This window comes from Callithrix jacchus, chromosome 6, assembly GCF_049354715.1.
Source record: "Callithrix jacchus isolate 240 chromosome 6, calJac240_pri, whole genome shotgun sequence".
Classification (NCBI taxonomy): Eukaryota; Metazoa; Chordata; class Mammalia; order Primates; family Cebidae; genus Callithrix; species Callithrix jacchus.
Window position 1 is genome coordinate 78,666,499 of NC_133507.1, and position 21,843 is coordinate 78,688,341.

Genomic DNA, 21,843 nt, shown 5'->3' on the forward strand with positions numbered 1-21,843 from the left:
TGAAGACTGGACAGCTGATGTGAAGAAAGCAGTTATGGAAGCGTCAAAGCCTCTCAAAGTCATGCTATTTTCCACTAAATTCTTTTGCATGAACATGACGTTGAATGGGGACTCAGTAAATGGGAAATTCAACCTCAAATTGAACTACATAGGCTGGAAGTTAGGTAAAATTTGATTCCATTTGAATAGTTCTAAGCAAGCAATTTGTTACCCTTTATCCTTTAGAGGAATTGATGAACAGGTGGTTTTCAGAAGATCACTTGGTAAATTTAGCTTCTGAAATTTGAGCAACTCAAGATCTGATTGGTTGCTCTTGCCACATGATAATTCAGAGCCCAGGCATCACACTGGCTTTTGCCTGGGGTTCTCAGGAGGGGAGAGTTGGGAGAGGCTTTGCTGCTGAGAAAATTTATTTGGTAGATCGAAGGTAAGGCCAGTTTATGACTTTTTCTGTAATATTCTTTCAGGAGATGTTTCACCACTTCCCTTGAAGTATTTTTTGAACGTTTGGGCCATAACTGAGGAGATTAGTGGTAGAAATATGACTAGAGAAGTCTAACCCCATTGCCCTACTGAGGCCCTACTATTATCTGCTATGTACAGTGTGGGATTAGAGTCAAGTCCTATACTAACCGATTTATTGCTCGACTGAATTGGCTCTCTTGTCTAACATTTTTGATATTTCTCCCTAAATATATTTATATGAAAAAGAAGATATGTCCCTATGTTCCTATATTTATCCTGTTCTACTGGGCTTCATTGGCCTGAGGAGTGGCAGTTTCGCTAGCTTGACAAAACCAGCCACTGCAGGGTATTGGTTTACACGGCAAACATCTTTAGATGAAGGGACAGCTGTTCCGACTCATCATCCACTTCATATCAAGAGTCTCACTCTCTGGCGTCAAACTGTAGAGGCCTTGAGAGATCCTTTTGCTATTTTCTGCATTAGAAGCTTAGGCTAAGGACTGACAATCCTATATGTACTTCAATCAATGCTTTACAACTTCGTTATTTTTCAGGTTTGAACGAGAGCTACAGAAACAAAAGAGAAAGTCTGTATAAGCCAATGGTGTTCGGGAAGAAAATAACCCCATTGCCTTGAGGTTTCTTTTTTTCTTTTAAAATTTATTGACATGTATTTTTATGGGTTCCAATATGAAGTCTAAGATATACTGCAAACAGTGGATCAGGGCAGTATAGAAAACTAGGTCGGCCCTCTTAGAATTTTGGTGCTGGGGGGAAGAATTTCAGCCTCTTCTGAAAGCCAAGCTGACCTTCTTTGACCAAAATTTTTGATGGAAAGTGTCCTTTTTCTAAGTGTTTGGAAGTTTAAATTCTCTGTTCCCTGAGTCCAAACTCTCTCACTCCCTTTCCTCAATTTCCTTTTGCAATTTTAACTAAATTGATTATGTAGAAGTAGCAATTCTAACACTGAAGGAATAAAGAGAAAGAAATTTGAAGCTTCTGCTGCTTATACTTGTATTTTAAATGTCTTCTCTCCCTGAGCCTGCAACAATATATGAATTTACACAATACTTTAGCTTCAAATACCAGTTTTATAATGTCATAAAGTAATTTCAGTGCTGGGGATAGACTCTAATGTGTTTTAATTTGTATGGAATATGAAAAGTTTGTAGGTGCCACTACTACTCTGGAAAAATGGCAGATGACGAAGAATATGAGGAGGTGGTGGAGGTAAGATTTTTTTAAAAAACACTGACAGCAAACTATTTTATGTAGTGACAATCAAAGCCATGTAGGTGAATTAATCATTTGAAAAATACATTGCCTATTATAACTTCACAAAGAGTCACCATTTAAAGCATAAGAAAGGAATATTTTATGTTCAGTTTCACTGTAATTATGTGGGATTTAGAATTGAAAGGAAATAGCACTGTTTCCCACTTTTGCTTATCTTTAAGCTCTCAAAAAACTAAGTGTGGAGTAAAGTCAGGTTTTAATTCATCTTCTAAAACTACTCTCTTCCCCAGTTCCCAACCCCAGTGTTCAAAGGGCACGATGAAGAAAAAGTTGTGAGAACAGAACTCTGTCTCTTAGTGTCTGCGTAGCAATAGAGGAAAAGATCTACTCCTTCATCTTTGCTTCAACTAGCTAATTATCTATAGGGTAACATGGGTTAGATATTCAGAATAATCATATGTATGAAATTATATGCGCATGTGAGACTTTATACATAATACGTACACATGTGCACAGACACACACACGCAAATATAAATAAAGGCATGAAGGTCACAGTGACAGTTGGAGCCACACCTTGCCACCAACTTCAATTTATTTACCTAAGTGAACAAGACTAGCTTTTGCTTTTGAATTTTGAAAAAGAACAAAGACTATAGTGGGTATCTTGAAAATTTTCCTTCCAATTCTTGGTGGACAGCTAACACATTTTACAAAGCTATTAATCATTTATTTTATATTTATTTTACATCCTTTTGTTTTTATTATCTTATGGTTTTTTCCTCACCAGCTCTTGCCTTTAGTTTCACATTTAGGAAATAAAATTTAAAGACTTGGATCTATAATACACTTAAATACAGTGCCATGAATCTGAATGTGCTTACTAATTATCAATTAATGATGATGATTTAAACATATGAAAATCTCTAAATGCCTAAGGCACTTGGAGGCAGTTCTGAAAATCTGTGCTTTTTAATAAGACTGAAATTAACTGTAAGAGCTACCCAGAACCAAATTCCAGGTGGCAGTGCCAAAACTTGTCTTTGGGAAATTATTTTAGTGACTAGTCTATATTTAGATGAAGAAAATTTTGTTTATTCTATGAATAAAATTGCTTTTATTACTGAACGACATGAGGGAAAAATAGAATGAATCTCATACAATGTAACACTAAACCTCTCTGGGTTAAACGCTGATGACATCTTTCATGCTGATATTATCACTAGTGTGCATTTTGCTTATGTCTCTAAGGGTCAGAAATATCACTATCAAACACTAATACAATTATAAATTAAATTATTTTCCCTGTGATAATAATGCCAGTAGCAGTTTCTAGTCTCCAACTTAAATATCCCGTCTTTCTTAAAATAATTTTATACCTTTGCCACTAAAAATTGTCCTTAGTGCTAGACTCGATTGATTTAACTAAATGTCATAAAAATGGAGGGAGCTATTTTTAGACATCCCAACCCTACCATTTTGTTTCCATTACAGCTTCTGGGTCTCACCAGCAGGTGACAAACGAATAGACTGCCTGCCAGAAAATATTGAACTGAGATCTCTTTGACCTCAAAAAAGATCATGAGCATGGGAGGGTGGTGCATTCGAAAACATTGCCAGGGAAGATTTTAGAAAAGAGAGAGGAACTAGCTTTAAAAATATGCAGAAAACAGAGAAGAACTGCCTTTAAAAATATATCTCCTTGGGATCTTGAACATCTGAAATAAAGTTTTACTCTTCTCTCTACTCAAACTTAAACTTGGAAAGAAAGAGAAAGAAGCAAGGATGTACTATGTAATTAGTGGCACAGCTCTAAAAAGAGTGAGATTTGGAATACAAATTAATGCCAACCATTTAAATAATGTTGCCTCTTTTGTAAGTGTATTTCTAGGATGGATTTACGAAGGGTGAGAGCTCAGCAAAGGTAAAATTGAATGGCTTCCAAAGAGCTGCTTTTACTTGGGTACTGAGAAAATCCAAAATAGTTGCAAATCTTCTGTTTTAGTTTAATCTTTCTTCCAAAGCCACTGATATTTTTTGTGACCATAGGAATGACTCCATGTGGCATCAACATCAAATAATATTTCCTAGAGTGTCCAAATGGTATTTCTCATATGCTAACATCACAACTGTAAAAAAGCAATTCTCTGTCCTGTCAGTGCTTGTGATTTTTTTTGTGATGTGTAACAACATACAAGCAGAATTACATTGTAAGTTAAAAGAATAGCAAGAGTAAAGAAAGCACAAGAATAAGGAATATTAGGGCAAGTTTTAGACGACTGTTAACACAGGTGAAATAGAGCAGGCAGCCTATTGACAATGGTTAAATAATTTGATGACAGTTCACTGAACCAAGAAAGCAGGCCACTGAGGGAAACTTTGCATCTTAATGTTTTCCCTTCCCTTGAGTACTGTATATGTTTTGGTGTCAGAGGTAAGTGAAAATGAAGTATAAAGTGTTATACATCCATTTTCTGACTGAGAAATGAGCCAAGTGTTTCATCTTTATCCCTTTCCTCTTGTGCTTGGCCTAAATGAGCCTCTCCTGTTCACCCTACAGAGCAGGGTGAGGCTAAGGATAGGATTCCTCTCTCCTTACACATCTGAAACAAAATGTCAACCAGTTCCTTTCCACATCTATTTATTGCTGGTGATGTCAGAAGCAGAACAAAAGTAGACTCGGTTTCAGACCCAGGCTGCAGATCCATCATGCAGGCCACGTTGACCTTAGAGCCACCATGGCAAATTGCAGCCTACCTTTCCCACACTTCATGATGAAGAATCTTTTCATTTTCCCCTTCATCTCTTAGCATTTACAGATTTTCATATTAGCATCACTCTGTTTAGGACAATCACACTATTGAAAGGGGCTCACCCATCACTCCAGAAGAAACTGATTACTTACTAATCAGGGTGGTATAGGAATAATTGAGATGTGGATACACTTTGAATCTTATGATTCCCGTAATACCATCCATTTAAAAATGCATTCACACTCGAGTTACTGTTTTATTTTATTGTTGGTTTGCAAACAGTGAGTTTATCACAGTTCCTCTCTGCCCAATCCACACACCTCAGGATCTTTTTATTGTATTCTCTTCTCAGCAAATTCTATCTTGGGGGCCATAAGAAAAAAATTTACATGTCCCAGTAAAGTAAAATAGCTTCTCTTAATTAAAAAACAGCCTGACACACTTTTCTCAGCCCTCTGCTCCTCTTTGTCCATTCGGGTGGCATCCACTTTCGCTTTCCTCAAGCATTACAAGATGAAAGTGGGTTCCAAAGTATGAACAGGCTTTCCCACAAACATTCCAAACTGAACTAGTGCAGTCACGTAAGTGGTTCAGCTGAGGAGAGGTGAGGTGGTTTCTGCTTTGGTTCTCTTGCCAATGCCTTTGTGCTCTATTTACAGTACTACACAGAAGAAGTGGTTTATGAAGAGGTGCCAGGAGAGGTAAGGCTCAGTCCACAGCTGCATAAACTGCATTCTCATTAAAGCAGGAAGAGCTTTCTCCTTTTTCACACTCCCAGGGCCACAAAGATGGCAAAAGGGATTACCTGACAGAAGTTCACTCACCTACCTGTGCCCAAGAAGCTGGTGTGAAAACACAAACTACCTATTTGATGAGTTATTTCACCTTTTTTTTGCTATTCAACGAACCCAAGACGGCAGGGGTTGGTTCCCCCTATTGCTCGTGTGGGATTTTTTGTGTAGTGATGCTAATTAAAATGTCAGTGGCTATCACCATTAACCCAATGCAGCAGAAGGGATGGTCTTGGCTTTGTGATTGGCATAGGAACAAGCAGTTTTGTGGCGTAGTATTGTAACTTGTAGGACACCATCTCTGCCACCAGGGATAGTGCCTCCAAGGCTTTGTCCCTGATGACGCATTGAAATGCTGCTCAGATTTTAGCACATTAGGAATTCTAAATAAGCTATTACCATAAATATTCCAAGTTAAAGCTCTTTTTTTTTTCCGAGGCGAAATACCTATCTCATGCTTTATCTTCTTCATGGAGCTGTTTCTCTTTGAGCATGACAAACAGTGAAATGGATGGTTAATCCTGAAGCTTGTTCAGAGAACCTGTGACTGCACAGAAACTAACATCTGTAGATGCTTTAAATTGGTTTCTCACAGTCAACCATGCCTTAGTAATCATGGGCAGAAAACAACCTATTAGCAATGATGTGACAACACTAGAGGGGAGGTTTATAAATGTACAATTTCCCTACTTGGTTCTCTTTTCATAATTGATGCTAGAACTCTCTCTTTGGTACAGATAGTATTAGTTGTGAAGAGAAGGATACTGTGAGATGGATTGAAGACTTGGCTGCTTATCTTTTTTTCTTACATGCATTATTTTTAACCTTGGACTAGACCCAAACTTTGAGTCTTAGTGTCTTCCACTACAGCCTGATATAAGAAATAGTAATTTCCCACCTACTACATAGATTGGACTGTTGTGAGGATAATTACCCCATTATGTTGTCATCATTATTCTTGTCCAGCCAAGCATTTATTAGTGTAAATGGTACTCCAGTTCACCTTAATTAACTGACTAAGCCAAGGGAATGAAAATCTCTTATAATATTGATGTGATTCATTTTTTTAAAGTTCATTATTCTTTGTCTTCTACTACAGTGAAGAATGCCTAAATCCCTGCCGAACAAGTGACCGATCTTCCCTTAGTCATTTACAAGTTAATATTAAAGTCAAGAATTTGAGCTTTGTTTGATTATCTTAACTTTTTTGTTCCCCAATCTCAAGTTTGCTTTTACTTTACCCAGACAACTTGATTTTCAACTGTTTAAAAAATAGTTTATTGCTGATATTTCCCCCTACTTTGAAGTATTTGGGTGTCTTTCTGCAAATGCAAACTTAAGGCAATGTTGCAAAGTAATAAGGAGTAAGATTTTTACTCCACACAATTCTGACAATCAGCATTCAGATTTATGTAACATAATGTGCCTTCATATGGCTATAGTATGTGGTTTTCTGCTTTGGCTTACTTTAGATATGGAAAAGTAACACCAGGAATGTAAATCTGACTTGAAGTTAGAATATTGTATACTGAGATCATGGTAGCACAGTTTTTACTTTCACAACAATGTTGAACTCCGTATCAAATTTTTAGACAATAACAGAAATTTATGAGACTACGACAACAAGGACGTCTGACTATGAGCAATCAGAAACTTCCAAACCAGCTCTGGCACAGCCAGAACCAGCAAAGCCGGTGGAGAGGAAGAAGGTCATCCGGAAGAAAGTGGATTCTTCAAAGTTCATGACCCCGTACATTGCACACAGTCAGAAAATGCAGGACCTTTTTAGCCCAGTAAGTTTTAAACAATTTCTGCTAACCTCGTTTGATTATTAAGAAATTACTGATCTCAGCCCACTCTGCTTTGGGTACTGGCTGGATTTTATTTCTCAAACTTGTATGAAACAAAAACTTATTTTGAAAAATATAGGCTCTTATGACTGTTACATTTTTATTTTATGTAATTCATTTTTACCATTGCAGCAGAAGAAAGCATTCTTACTGAAATCATTCTTGCAAGATAAGCACAAGGCCAATCATAAAACATTTATTGGTATTTAATCACTATTAGCCAATCTAGAATAATGAAATCATAAATATAGATTGAATTGAGGTCAGTTCACAGAAGCCACATAACATATTTAAACTATGTCAGCAGAATAGCTTCTTAAGTAGACCAGCCAACAGTATATAAAAAGGAATATAAAGAGTTGTAGAACGAAGAAGAACATTTATTTTAAAAAACCAAGATCAGACTAAGAACTCATTTGAAATTGAGGATCTAAATGTTTGACTGTATCTTAGAACAGTGTATCTTATTAACCATGGCTGCACACTGGAATCCTCTGGGAGTTTTAAAACTCCTGATGCTCAGGCCATTCTAGTGTAATTGGTTCAGGGTTAGGGCCTGTGCACAAAGATTTTTTTTTTTTTTAAAGAAACAGAATCTTTCTCTGTAGCCCAGGCTGGAGAGCAGTAGCTTGATCATAGCTCACTTCAGCTCCAGACCCTTAGGCTCAAGCAATCTTCCTGCCTCAGCCTCTCTAGCAGCTAGGACTACAGGTGCATGCCACAATGTCTGGATAATTAAAAAAAATTTTGTGGAAATGAGATCTCCTTTTTTTTTCATAGAGGCAGGGTCTTGCTATGTTGCCCAGGATGGTCTTAAACTCCTGGCCTCAGGTGATCCTCCCATCTTGGCCCCACAAAACATTAGGATCACAGGCATGAGCCACCATGCCAGGCCCTGTGCAAAAGGGTTTTTTGTTTTGTTTTTTTTTTTTTTTTGAGACGGAGTTTCACTCTTGTTACCCAGGCTGGAGTGCAATGGTGCGATCTCGGCGCACCGCAACCTCCGCCTCCTGGGTTCAGGCAATTCTCCTGCCTCAGCCTCCTGAGAAGCTGGGATTACAGGCATGCGCCACCATGCCAAGCTAATTTTTTGTATTTTTAGTAGAGGCGGGGTTTCACCATGTTGACCAGGATGGTCTCGATCTCTTGACCTCGTGATCCACCCGCCTTGGCCTCCCAAAGTGCTGGGATTACAGGCTTAAGCCACCACGCCTGGCCACAAAAGGGTTTTAAAAAGCTGCCTAGATGATTCCAGTGCAGCCCAGGTTGAGAATCACTGTTCTCAATGGTTCCTGGTCCTTAAATTCCCGTGTACAGTTCTGCAAGGTATACTGACTGACAGCAGATTTAGATGCATTTCAATGGGTCTCATTTGTTGATTGTCTGTGGTGGGTTGAGGTCTCACTAGGTGGCTTGATTGCACATCCTCTGGAGGCTTAAAAAATAAAATGTAGCTTAAGAGAACATTGGATTCTGTAAGACTAAAGTTTATGTCAAAACCATCCTATTGAGGTTGACCAATAAATATTCACTTTTACTTGGGTGGGAGCAACTCATTATTTGGTAAATTTCTAATTGAGAGCCTTGAATAATCTAAGACAGGTTTCTAAAAACAAGATTTTCTTACCTTCTTTAGTGCTGCAGTATTCTGCAAGGATAGAATTTTTGTCAATATATTGCTATAAATTCTTATTAATTCAGATCCTATGAACCTAGAATTTCTGATGTTCTGAACAGAATGTCAGCAAAGATCTATAATAGTTTTTAAGTGGCTAGTAACTGAATCAATAGTATAATTTAGATTGTTGCCTACTACACTTAAGAGTATTCCCAAAACATTTATAATGATAAATTATGCACATTATTATTAAAGCAAGAATTCATTGTGTATTCAGCAGAAATAATGAAATGGCATTCCTAAATTTTCAGAATACTCTATAATTCAGATCTGTCATTAATTCAGTTGATGTCTCAGCTGTCTGAACTACTGAAGTTTAGCGGCAACTTGTGAATTGAATATTTTTGCATTGTATTAGCAATCAAATCTTTTCAGAATTAACTAACTCAACTTCTATATTTATTTTCTAAAATAATTAAGGTTCAGGCTTTTTATATATGCATTCAGACAAAAAAATTATTGAAAGAATCATTTTAGAATATTTCCAAGACAATAGTTTGTAATAAGTTTGTATTGTCTCCAAGATCCAACCATGTTTAGGAGAAGCAACTATCAAATCTATTTTAGGTTTTGCTGAGAGTTAGGGTAGGGGACAAAAAGAAAGCTGTTACAATTGATAATTGTTGTAACTTGAAGGATTTTTTTAAAAATCAGATGACGTGAGTATGTTGCCTGAAATTTTTGCTGCTGTCTTGTTAGGCTAATATCAGATATTCTTTTCAGAATAAATACAAGAAGAAGTTTGAGAAAACAAAAGGACAGCCATATGCCAGCACAACAGATACCCCAGAACTTCGCAGAATCAAAAAAGTACAAGATCAACTCAGTGAGGTGGGCTGCATTGCTGAAATAAAAGAGAGAGACATTTCAAAATATACCTACTACTGGGAATTGTGGGCTCCAAATATGTGCTGGGAGAATAAGGAGTTGAATTACCGTGAGCTAGGTCACAAATCTAGAAAAGCATCAGCCATAGATCATGTTGCTGTAAATGTGAAACCAAACAGACTTTTAAAAGCTTGGCTTAGCAATTTTAGCTTAAAGGAGACTATGAGATGGAAGCTCCAACTCACTGTGGTCCTCAACCCTGTAGCACAGTAAGGCTAAGAAGCAGTCTGGAAATCCAGCCAGGAAAGCAGACAAACAGCAAATGCAGGTCCTCTTTTGAAGATCACAATTTTCCAGCTAAAATGCAGAAACTATGCTTTGTGATACAGACCTAGTCATTGGGATAATGCTCTGCAGTTGTAAGAAACTCCTTAATATACTCACATGTCCACGGCTGTCATGAATTCTAACTGTGCATTATTTGAGCAGGTTAAGTATCGAATGGATGGTGATGTTGCTAAGACTATCTGTCACGTAGATGAAAAAGCAAAGGATATTGAACATGCAAAGAAAGTATCGCAGCAAGTCAGTAAGGTAAGGCAACGGTATTGATGGCCAGGGTACTCAGTAGCATATGCATCATGTCTGCATGGTCTTAGAGGAGAAAATTGGACAGGCCTGATCCCGCTCACCAGCCTCATAGGCAGTATGAAGTCAATACCCACATTCATCAGGGAGGCTGTACAGATGACTGAAGTGGCCTGTAGAATGTATGGGTGGTTGGAAGGGTCCATTTCCTGCCAAAGGGGCAGCTGTGACTTGGCTCCAGGCTGTTGCTGCATGGAATACAGTCCCAGTGTCGCCAAAGAAGCTGAGGAGATAAATTTTTAATTGAAAGAAATTAGAATTCTAAATCAAAAGCTGACTATTGTAGGAAGAGTATATAGGATGTTGGCATGGTCAATGTTTTCCTAGTAACACATCAGCAGCCTTTGAGCTAGGAGCCTTCTTGAGTCTCCCTTTGTTGTTTAAATCCTCATGCCTTTGGGTGAGACCTCAAGCCACAGGTCCTCTGCTCCTTCTGTCTAGGTTTTATACAAGCAGAACTGGGAAGACACCAAGGATAAGTACCTGCTTCCTCCTGATGCCCCTGAACTTGTCCAGGCTGTTAAGAACACAGCCATGTTCAGTAAGGTAAGGGCCTGCTCCATTGCCACTTCTCTCTCCCTATGTCATCCCATCATACACTTTATGTAATGCCTGGTGAACTCTTGATCATCCGGAATACAATTCTCCAATATTTTTATGAGTAGCCTTGAGACACGAGAGACTGCAGGGGTGGGGCTTAACAAAAGGAACCGAGAGGCAGAGTGGGGAGAGGGTCCTTTGAGAACTTGAGCAACCTGGGAGCAGAGGGGAGTGTCTGTGGAGAGTAAAAGTGTGCTAGAGAACCAGCTAAGAGAGCCACAAAGTAATATCTCAAAATTTTCTTTGGATATCCCTGGCTATTACTCTAATTAGAGGTTTATTTTGTGACCCATCTTGCAAGTGTACTATATTGCCCTTAACTAGTGCTTCCTGGCTCCTTACATTGTGTTAGTGCTTGTAAGTGCTATTAATAAACAATGAAACAGCAGCAACAACAATAACAACAAAAAAACAACAAGAAGGCAGGTAGAGTCACAGAGAAGAGATGAAATGAAATCAGACCCATCTGCCCTTCTCAAAGTAAGAAAGAGAAGCAGGCCATGCTATCAGTAAAAATGACCCAAGTTGGGTGGAAAGGGGGAAGTTACTTGTGAATTTCATTTACCTTTGCTCTCACCTGGCCCTTGGTTCTATAGGTCATTGATGGATGAATTCAAAATTATGTATTTTGTGTAAATGTGACCCTACTTCCTCCTAACTTTTCACTCTTTATTGATTTAGAAACTGTACACTGAAGACTGGGAAGCAGACAAAAGTTTGTTTTACCCCTACAATGATAGCCCGGAACTGAGGAGAGTTGCCCAGGCCCAGAAAGCTCTCAGCGATGTAAGTGAAATGCAAGCAGCACCATTTAGATGTGCAGAGTCAGGGGAACTTGAATTACATCTTCTGGACAGTTGGTCACTGCAACTCTTCTTTATAAGAGACTAAATGCTACATTTCAGAGGAGTAGATCTAGAATTGTTATACTTTATGATGTCTCATTTAAATTAGATATAATTTATACTTTATATTAAATATAATCTAGTCCAATTCCCTCTTCTTATAGGTGGTAAACCTGAATGTGGGGTCACGTTAGTTAGTGCAGAGCCCAGGCTTATGTGCCCAAGACTAGCATTCTTCCTGCTATAGAATGAATCCTTCCCTTGGCTCTGGTTGAAGTTGTTCTGTGACAACAGAGTGGCAATTTTAAAAAACCTATTGTAGGCTGGGCGCGGTGGCTCCAGCCTATAATCCCAGCACTTTGGGAGGCCGAGGCGGGTGGATCACAAGGTCAAGAGATTGAGACCATCCTGGTCAACATGGTGAAACCCCATCTCTACTAAAAATACAAAAATTAGCTGGGCATGGTGGTGCGCACCTGTAGTCCCAGCTACTCAGGAGGCTGAGGCAGGAGAATTGCCTGAATCCAGAAGGCGGAGGCTGTGGTGAGCCGAGACCATGCCATTGCACTCCAGCCTGGGTAACAAAAGTGAAACTCTGTCTCAAAAAAAAAAAAAAAACCTATTGTAATCATAGCCACCTCTCCAATTCTATTAAGTAAACAATGTTATGGAAGGATTGTGCCTTGCTATCCTAATCATCCAGTCCAAATTGTGGTATGTCTCCCTTTTTCTGTGTGTGGGACCTGACTAGTGTCCTTGTTAAAACATATTTGCAGCTGGGTGTGATAACACCCCTGTAATCCCAGCAGTTTGGGAGGCCAAGGTGGGAGGATTGCTTGAAGCCAGGAGTCTGAGATCAGCCTGGGCAGCAAAGCAAGACCCCCATCTCTACAAAATATATTTTTAAAAAATTAGCCAAGTGTGGTGGTGCATGTCTGTAGGTAGTCCCAGCTACTCAGGAGGCTGAGGTAGGAGGATCACGTGAACCCAGGAGGTCAAGGCTGCTGTGACTTATGATCAAGCTGCTGCACTCCGGCCTGGGCAACAGCGAGACCCCGTCTTAAAAATAAACAAACCATGACAACACCACCAACAACCAAACAAACCAAAAACACATTTGTGTAATAATCCTGCAAAGAGCTCTTGCTATCGGAAGATACTTTAGTTAGTGAAAAATCAGTGAGCCCTCTTGCCAGAATTTTGGCATCCTAGATCTTGAAAACCATGTGTTAGAAGAACTTAAAAGGCTTACTAGAGTCCTTAGGTTTGAAACCAGCAGCAGCAGCAGAGAGACACACTTGGGCCTAGCACTCCCCCTTGTTTTCAGGTACTTTCTCGCATGACCATTGGGTTTGCCAGAGGCCGTATTGAAAACCCAGACTGCGACTCCAGTCTTCAGTAGAGCACGGTATTATAAAGTGACAGGTTATTTAACATTCCGTTGTCGATTAGATCCCTGGAACCTCATATGCTCAATTTGGACTTAGTAAGTCAGTTCAGACTGACTGGGATTTACTTCTAATGGCTCCTAGGATCTGATCTTGGCCTGAATCAAAATAATACATACCGATTTGATGGCATCTCTAACTTTTCAGGTCTAATTTTTAATGCCACCCTCTTAATATCACCTGCAAATTTAGTGGATGTCTTTTCTATTTCACTTTCTATGTAATTGATTCAAATACAACAAAGATATACTTCTATCCTTCCATAGGTAAGTTAGGAAATAGAGAAGGTCTAACAAAATTTTGAAGTCATCTAGCACATGGTACCAATTTTAATGTGTGAGTACTTCTTGCTTCTCTTTCAAGATTAGCTTTGTGGTTCTGTATCTCACGTATTCACAATATTCTTGTGTGGCTGTTATCAAGTGATCCATAGTTGTTTATTGAAAGTCTATTATGCATGCATACCTGGAAGGACAGAAAAGTGCTACAGGCAGTTTTCATCCTTTCCTCTGAGAATTTATCATCAGGCTGGTCAAATGAAAGTGTTATATATCAAACAACAAGAAAAAAAGTTAAAAATGGAACAGAGCCCAATAGTCTAATACTTGCTACAAGAAAGGACACATGTGAGTAATCAGAGAAGGCCATGTGGAGGTGGCGTCCCCGAGGGCATGGGTAGTGATGAAGAAGAAAGGCATTTTGAGTAGAGGGAGCACTTGAACAAAGGGACACAGGCAAAATGAGGTCTGAGTTTTGAAGGATCGCAAAAGTGAATCGTGTGAGTGCCTCATTTGGAGAGCACTTGTGAGAATGCCAGGAGCAGGACCTTGAAAGGCATAGAAAATCGCTTTGACATGGAATGGTAAGAAATAAGAAGCATCATACGATTTTGGAGAGGAAAACAGTATGATAAAAATAGAATCTGGGGGCTGGGCGCAGTGGCTCATGCCTGTAATCCTAGCACTTTGAAAGTCCAAGGCGGGTGGATCACCTGAAGTTGGAAGTTCGAGAACAGCCTGACCAACATGGAGAAACCCCATCTCTACTAAAAATACAAAAAATTAGCTGGGCATAGTGGCACATGCCTGTAACCTCAGCTACTTGGGAGGCTGAGGTAGAAGAATCGCTTGAACCTGGGAGGCGGAGGTTGCAGTGAGCTGAGATAGCACCACTGTACTCAAGCCTGGGCAACAAGAGTGAAACTCTGTCTTAGAAAAAAAAAGAAAAGAATCTGGAGTAATTTTGATGGGCAATATGGTAGATTGAGATTACGAAAAACTGGGTAACTTGGAAAAATGTATTTTAGTAATAATTAGGGCAAAGGGGAGGAAGAAAGGAATCTGAGAGTGATAAGTATTAATAAGCATGAATGGCATTGGATATTGGAGACAAAAAAGAGAAAAAATCCATAGAGGAGCTTCGGGCTGTAGACTGGTGGTCTGGGTGAGTAGAGGCACAGCTGTTAAAGATGCATTTGTTGAAAGAGAAATGGAGTTGAGATGGTTGAAGGAACATTCCGATCAAGGTATCCCATGGATAAACTAGAAAGTACCATTGCTCAGGTATGAGACCAGGGCAAGAAATTCATATTTGAGAGTCATCAGAACAAAGTGATAGCTGAAGACATGAACATCTATGAGGGAAGCAGAAGAGCGCATGGCCAAGGGCAGAGTTTTGGAGGACACCCACACTTAGGACTGAATAGGAGCCAGCACAAGCATGAGAGAACAAACAGAAAAGCTGAAGGGGAACCAGGAAATGCCATGTCATGTAAGCCTGGGAGAGGTTTCCAAGAAGACACTTAATCTCTCTCCCCTCATCTATCAAATGGAGAGATGAAGGGTTACCTTCATGCCATTCTAATGCTACAGACTTTAAACAATTAAAGTTGGCCACGTGTTTTCAGCAATTACAGAAGACGTAATGAAAGAGAATGTACAATAATGAAGTAAAGTCTTCCTCGCTATTCCTATTCCTCAAAAAGATGAGGCAGTTAAGGCATAGCTTTTACTTTTATTGCAGACCAAATATGCACTCAGTGTCAGATTACTGACATGCCTATTAATACTGCTGTCAGCACTGTGAACTTCTACAATTATTGGGAACAGAGCCCTAAGCAAGCTGTTGTTTGCAGAACATATCACTGGGCAGGCACATAGATTTCTAGCTTGGGTTTAGAGGTTGTCCCTACTGCTTCTGTACCTTCTTCCTGTGTCTTTCTTAACCCTAATTATCATGTTTTCCTTATTACCTAAGTAGAGACAAACTACTTTGCACACACTTAGAGTCTTTAAGCTGATGCAGAATACAGAAGTTTTTTTTTTTTTTAACTTGTGTTGTTTTTCTCCATAATAACAGAATTCTAACTAAACAGAATTCTGAAGAAGGTTCCTGAGAAATCAGGACTTCTAGATCTGATTTGTCTGAAACTTCTTGGCAGAATGTCAGACTTAATAAGCATTTCTCCTGTTCAAATGTTGCTTTTTCCCTAAGGACTTAACCAGCCATGAAAAATCTTGTTGTCCTATGCCTAAAATAAAGTCTTCAGTCTTTGTTTTTGTTTTGTTTTGTTTTGTTTTGTTTTGTTTTGAGACAGGGTCTCACTCTGTCACTCAGGCCAGAGTGCAGTAATATAATCCTGGCTTATTGCAACCTCCACCTGCCACACTCAAGCAATCCTCCCGCTTTAATCTCCCAAGTAGCTGGGACTACAGGTGCACACCACCATGCCTGGCTAATGTTTGTATTTTTGGTAGAGACAGGGTTTCACCATGTTTCCTTGGCTGATCTTGAACCTTTGAGCTCAAGCAATTTATCTGCCTTTGCCTCCCAAAGTGCTGGGATAACCATGAGTCACCGTGACTGGCTTAACGTATTTAAAAGAATTTAAACAGTAGAATTTGTGTAAATACATTTCAAAATCTGTCTTTTGTATCCCAATTGATTTGATGCCCATGGAAGCTTTTGTTATAGGCACTAGGTGGCTATTATTGAAATAAGATATAGTTAGACTTGGTTAAAGTATAAAGATGATTGGGACCTTGGGATTATTCAACTGCTTTGCTTGATAAATAAGAATACTGCCATGTGGAAGGGAAAATAATCTGTAGAAATCTCACAGTTGTGTCATGGAAAAGTACGAGGATAATTCTCCTCTTGAGGCATCCCCCCCATGACCTCAGTGTATAAGACACACATTGAGATGTCAGTCATTGACTCTTGTTCTAGCCAGAAACTATGCAGGCCACAAGGGTTCCTAAGGATAGGACATCTTCTTTGCCATCCTAGAGTTCACAGTCCAAGAGGAAAGAGACATGTAAACAACAAATTACAGAGTCATCTGATGACCCCTTTAAAGCAGCTAAGGGCCAAGCTGAGTGAGGTCCCAGGAGGTCATTGCATCTAGTTCAGGAATCAGGGAAGGTTTGGGAGGGGAGTCATGCTTGCCCTGAGCCATGGAGAGGAAACAGCGGTTTGCAGACAGATGGAAGAGGGAACAGCATGTAAGAGGTCCTGAAGCATTTGAGGGCCTCATATGTCTGGGGATCTGTGACTAGTTCTGCATTGCTGGAAGCAGGGGCCAAGTCTGGTGGAATAAAAAGCCAGAGGAGTCAGTAATGAAGAAAGAAAGTAAGGCAAGAGAAAATGATATGCATGATTCATGGGTACCATACTTATTTTAAGGTGTTAGAAGTCTTTTATAGGCTGAAGGGAAGGAGCTAATGAAGGAGAGGTTGGAGTTGTGAGAACGAGGAGGGATGATTGAGAGAGCTGGGTGCAAAAGGATGTACTGGAAGGGGTCGCAGCATGGGTGCAGGAGTCATTCGCTGTGAGGGATGTTTCTCCTCTGAGCCAGGGCAGGGGTGGGAGAGGAGGGATGAATACGGAGAAGATAATTGTGTAGCGTTTCTTTACTCTATGAAAGAGGAAGCTGAGAGTAAGGAGGAATTGACTGTGGGCTTAAGGACAGTGTTGAGGTTTTAGACTGGCCCCTGAGAATAGGAACTAACCAGAGACTCATAATGAGCTGTGCAAGTTTCCTTGAAAACAAAGTGGCATTTGTATACCATAAGGTCATAGAGTATTGGGTACAGAGCCCCAAGCAAGCTGTTGTTCACAGAACCTACCACTGGGCAGACACGTAGATTTCAAGCTAAGTGTTGGAGTTCAGAGGCACCCCGCCCTGTAACTTCTTCCTGTGTCCCTCTTAACCCTATTTACCTTGTTAGCACTGCCTGATCCATGGAGTTGTGGGTTTTCTCTTTTTTTTTCGAGATGGAGTCTTACTCTGTTCCCCAGGCTGGAGTGCAGTGGCACAATCTCAGCTCATTGCAACCTCCGCCTCCCAGGTTCAAGCAATTCTCCTGCCTCAGCCTCACGAGTAGCTGAAATTACAGGCACCTGCCACCATGCCTGACTGATTTTTGTATTTTTAATAGAGACAGGGTTTCACCATGTTGGCCAGGCTGGTCTCAAACTCCTGACCTCAGGCAATCCACCCGCCTCAGCCTTCCAAAGTACTGGCATTACAGGCGTGAGGCACCCGTTTTCTTCTGTGGCATTCAGCATCCTAGGCATAAGAACAGAGGAAGTATATGGTTGAGTTGATCCAAGGCTGGGGGTTTATTAAGTGGGTGTGATAAAAAGACAAGGGGTTGAGAGTTAAAGATGCTGGTTAAGAGAATAATTGAAATTGTGAACTATGGTGTGGAAACAAAGGGAAGAAAGCAGATCTAGGGCCATGAGTCCTGAGGAGGAGAGAAGAAAATTAAACAAAATAGAAATCACTAGCAGTACTGAGAGCAAGGGTATGTGATATTTAGAAGGACAAATTATGATAACATGTTACACTAAAATTTAAGACTTCAAATAAAGATGAAAGCATAATCATTTTTAAAATACATCCCTGTCTTTTATTTCATCAGGTTGCCTACAAAAAAGGTCTCGCTGAACAGCAAGCTCAATTCACGCCTCTGGCCGATCCTCCAGATATAGAATTTGCCAAGAAAGTAACCAATCAAGTGAGCAAGGTAAGTAAATAGAGGCGGACTCTCCCTCTCCTGAAAACTCCGTTTAATCATTTTAGCCATCGGGAAGATTACTAAAGGTGAGCCTGAAGATGAAACACAGAGTATTTTTACATATGATCCCCAAAAACTCTACAGCAAAAGCAAAACATCCATAAATGTCATGAACTATGTTAATGAATGTTTGGCCAGCTTGATGACTCAGTGATTGATAAATGTGAATGAATGTCACCTTTTAAAAACAGAAGCCACATCTCTTTTTTTTTTGAGACGGAGTTTCGCTGTTGTTACCCAGGCTGGAGTGCAATGGCACGATCTCAGCTCACTGCAACCTCCGCCTCCTGGGTTCAGGCAATTCTCCTGCCTCAGCCTCCAGAGTAGCCGGGATTACAGGCACACGTCACCATGCCCAGCTAACTTTTTGTATTTTTAGTACAGATGGGGTTTTACCATGTTGACTGCGATGGTCTCGATCTCTTGACCTCATGATCCACCCGCCTCGGCCTCCCAAAGTGCTGGGATTACAGGCTTGAGCCACCACGCCCGGCCCAGAAGCTACATCCTAATGTCACTTGACATTTTCACTTATGGCAGTAATAGTACAGAGTCACCATATAACCACACACTTCCTTGAAGAGCTGGTTTAAATTCATGTGAAGACCTTGTATAGTTTTGTTTTGCTTTGTTGAGACAGAGCCTCGTGCTGGAGTGCAGTGGCACAATCTTGGCTCACTGCAACCTCCTCCTCCCTGGTTCAAGCAATTTCCCTGCCTCAGCCTCCTGAGTAGCTGGGATTACAGGTGTGTGCCACAATGCCCAGCTAATTTTTTTGTGTTTTTAGTAGAGATGGGGTTTCACCATGTTGTCCAGACTGGTCTCGAACTCCTGACCTCAGGCAGTCTGCCTGCCTTGGCCTCCCAAAGTGCTGGAATTACAGGCATGAGCCACCGGACCCAGCCAACCTTGTATAGTTTTATCCTATCAGTCAGACTTATAAAAATAAGAATGTGTCTCAGACATACCTTAGTTAACAGCAGTGGGCAGTGGACCTCATAACTTTTAAGGCCCTAGCAAACAGCTCAGTCTGCCTATATTTAGGCTAATAAACTCGCTCTGGGGAATGTGGCTCTGATGAGGAATGCAGAGAGACAGATGCTCCGCTGATGAATAGGCCCATGCTCAATTCCTATTTTAAATTGGTCCAAATCAGGCCACTTTCTCCTGGGCTACTGCTGCTTTTAAATACTTTATCTTGCCCTCTGTGGAGTTGAGCAGTTTGTTCTTCTGCTTGAATTTTGATGAAACCTCAGGATTTTTATCTTAAGCATTTTCTGAGTAAAGTATCTAGTAGTGAAGAAGGATAAAATAGTATGGAAGATGATGTCTATTCAATGATGTTTGTTAGTGTTCGATATTGCAGATTACCTAACTGTGAGCTGTTTGAATAAAGGATCTAGTAAGTATAGTAAAATTTCACTAATAGGAATACTACCAATCTGAAATTTTGCTCAAGGCTAAGAAGAAATTAACTTTAGAACTATATATAAATACATGGTCCACTGAAACTGTTGATAATGGCCGCGTGGGGTGGCTCAAACCTGTAATCCCTTTGGGAGGCTGAGGTGGGTTGATCACCTGAGGTCAGGAATTTGAGACCAGCCTAGCAATATGGTAAAACCCCATCTCTACTAAAAATACAAATAATTAGCCAATCATGGTGGCGGATGCCTGTAATCCCAGCTACTAGGGAGGCTGAGACAGAATTGCTTGAACCCGGGAGGTGGAGGTTGCAGTGAGCCAAGATTGCACCATTGCACTCCAGCCTGGGCAACAAGAGCAAAATTCTGTCTCAAAAAAAAAAAAGTGTTGATATTGTAAATAAGATAGAGGAGAAGGATAACTTATCTTCTTGGAAGAAAAATAAAAAAAATGTTTCGAGTGGTCATTTAGAAATAAAAAGGAATCTATTTTTAAATTTTTATTTAAAGTCTATTTTAAAAGAATGTTTCTTTACTAAAGAAACATTTAAGTATGTTTTGTTGAGACAAAGTCTCATGCTGGAGGGCAGTGGCGCAATTTAAGTATGTTTTGCGCCTTATCAAATGCCTTATTTAAGTATGTTTTGTTGAGACAAAGTCTCATGCTGGAGTGCAGTGGCGCAATCTCAGCTCACTGCAACCTCCACCTCCCTGGTTCAAGGAATTCCCCTGCCTTAAAAGTGATTTTGGAAAATTACTTTTGAACTCCTCTATAATCATTCTCTCCACCAATTTAGACTTGCCAGTTGGTGTAGCGCTGTACTCTTCAGTACGGAAGCCACTAGCCAAATGTGACCAGGAAGCATCTGACTTTGATCAGTGCAAACTAAGCATATAAGTCAACTGGGGCTTCCGCAACAAAATACCATCCATTGGGTGGCTTAAACAATAGACATTTATTTTCTCACAGTTCTGGAGGCTGGGAGTCTAAGATCACGGATTCAGTTCCTGGTGAGAGACCCCCTCCTGGCTTGTAGAGAGCTGCCTTTTCATTGTGTCCTCACACAGTGGAGACACAGAGCAACTCTGGTCTCTTCCTCTTCTTATAATGACAATAATCTCATTATGGGGTTCCCACCCTCATGACCTCACCTAAACTTAATTGCTTCCCAAAGGCCCTTACCTCCAAGTACCATCACATGGTACTTGAGAGTTAGGGCTTCAACGTATGAAATTGGGGGATGGAGACACAGACATTCATTCCATAACACTTAGTGTCCAATATGTGAGAAATAGACACTGGATCTTGGATACTTAATTATGAAAAAAAGAATGTTTCAAATTAATATTTTATATTGATCACATGTTGGAATGTTAATATTTCAGATTTACTTGGTTCAGTAAACTATATTATAAAAGTTATTTCTCACATGTTTCTTTCTACATTTAAAAATCTGGCTATGAGAATGACGTGCATTATATATGCATTGGATGGCACCATTCTAGGTGGACAAGGTGACAATGTTGGATACATTGAAAGCATTGCCAGAACTGGCCTTGCCCTGTGGAGTAATAATATGAGCTAAGGGGAAGGTGGCTGTGAAAAAAATCACTAGATTTGGCCGTGGTGACATTATTTATTCCCAGTTTTACCCAGATTTCTGAGTTCTTAATGCCTTGTGCATCCAAAGTAGTAGTTGTGTTGGGCAGAAATGCTTGGGATTGGTAGAAGTCCATCCAACAACAAACTATCCCACGAGGGAGGCACAGGACTTCTCAAAGTGACTTACCTCTGGTACTGTCTTCCCTCCTTACTTCAAGATGCTATGACCCATGTTGCAGCAGCATCATGTCCTCTTCCTCCCTAAAATAGGATTAAAGTCTTCCTTATCTACTCACTCGCATGCATTTAAACTCAATATCCCCTTGTTGAATCATGTTGCTGAGATCCATCTGTTGGGGCCAAGGGGTCCTCCTTGGCCCACTGAAGGTTGGCTGAAAAACAGACTTTCCAAAAGCAGATTGAAGAAAATGCATACAAATTTATTTAACATGTACACATGGGAGCCTTCAGAATGAAGCCCTAGCTCCCCAGGAAGTGCTGAAGCTTATATACCATCTTGAAGTTACAGAAAGGAACGTGGATTCTGGCAAAATAGATTATGGGGAGTGGGGAGAAGAAGAATTCTGCTGAGGG

At 40.1% G+C, this 21,843-nt stretch overlaps 1 protein-coding gene across 44 annotated transcripts in view; it reads left to right on the forward strand.

Moving 5' to 3' along the window:
* The first annotated feature begins 349 nt into the window (after positions 1-349).
* The window catches only part of NEB (nebulin), a 222,981-nt gene continuing 201,487 nt past the window's right edge, over positions 350-21,843 (forward strand). For all 44 annotated transcript variants that reach the window (XM_035304905.3, XM_078327751.1, XM_078327755.1 and 41 more), the window contains exons 1-10: positions 350-427; positions 1,020-1,103; positions 1,631-1,695; positions 5,113-5,154; positions 6,837-7,037; positions 9,496-9,603; positions 10,090-10,194; positions 10,690-10,794; positions 11,530-11,634; positions 18,067-18,171. In XM_035304905.3, the coding sequence (XP_035160796.3) occupies positions 1,660-1,695; positions 5,113-5,154; positions 6,837-7,037; positions 9,496-9,603; positions 10,090-10,194; positions 10,690-10,794; positions 11,530-11,634; positions 18,067-18,171 (807 nt within the window). In that variant the 5' untranslated portion in view covers positions 350-427; positions 1,020-1,103; positions 1,631-1,659. The remainder of the gene's footprint in view (positions 428-1,019; positions 1,104-1,630; positions 1,696-5,112; positions 5,155-6,836; positions 7,038-9,495; positions 9,604-10,089; positions 10,195-10,689; positions 10,795-11,529; positions 11,635-18,066; positions 18,172-21,843) is intronic.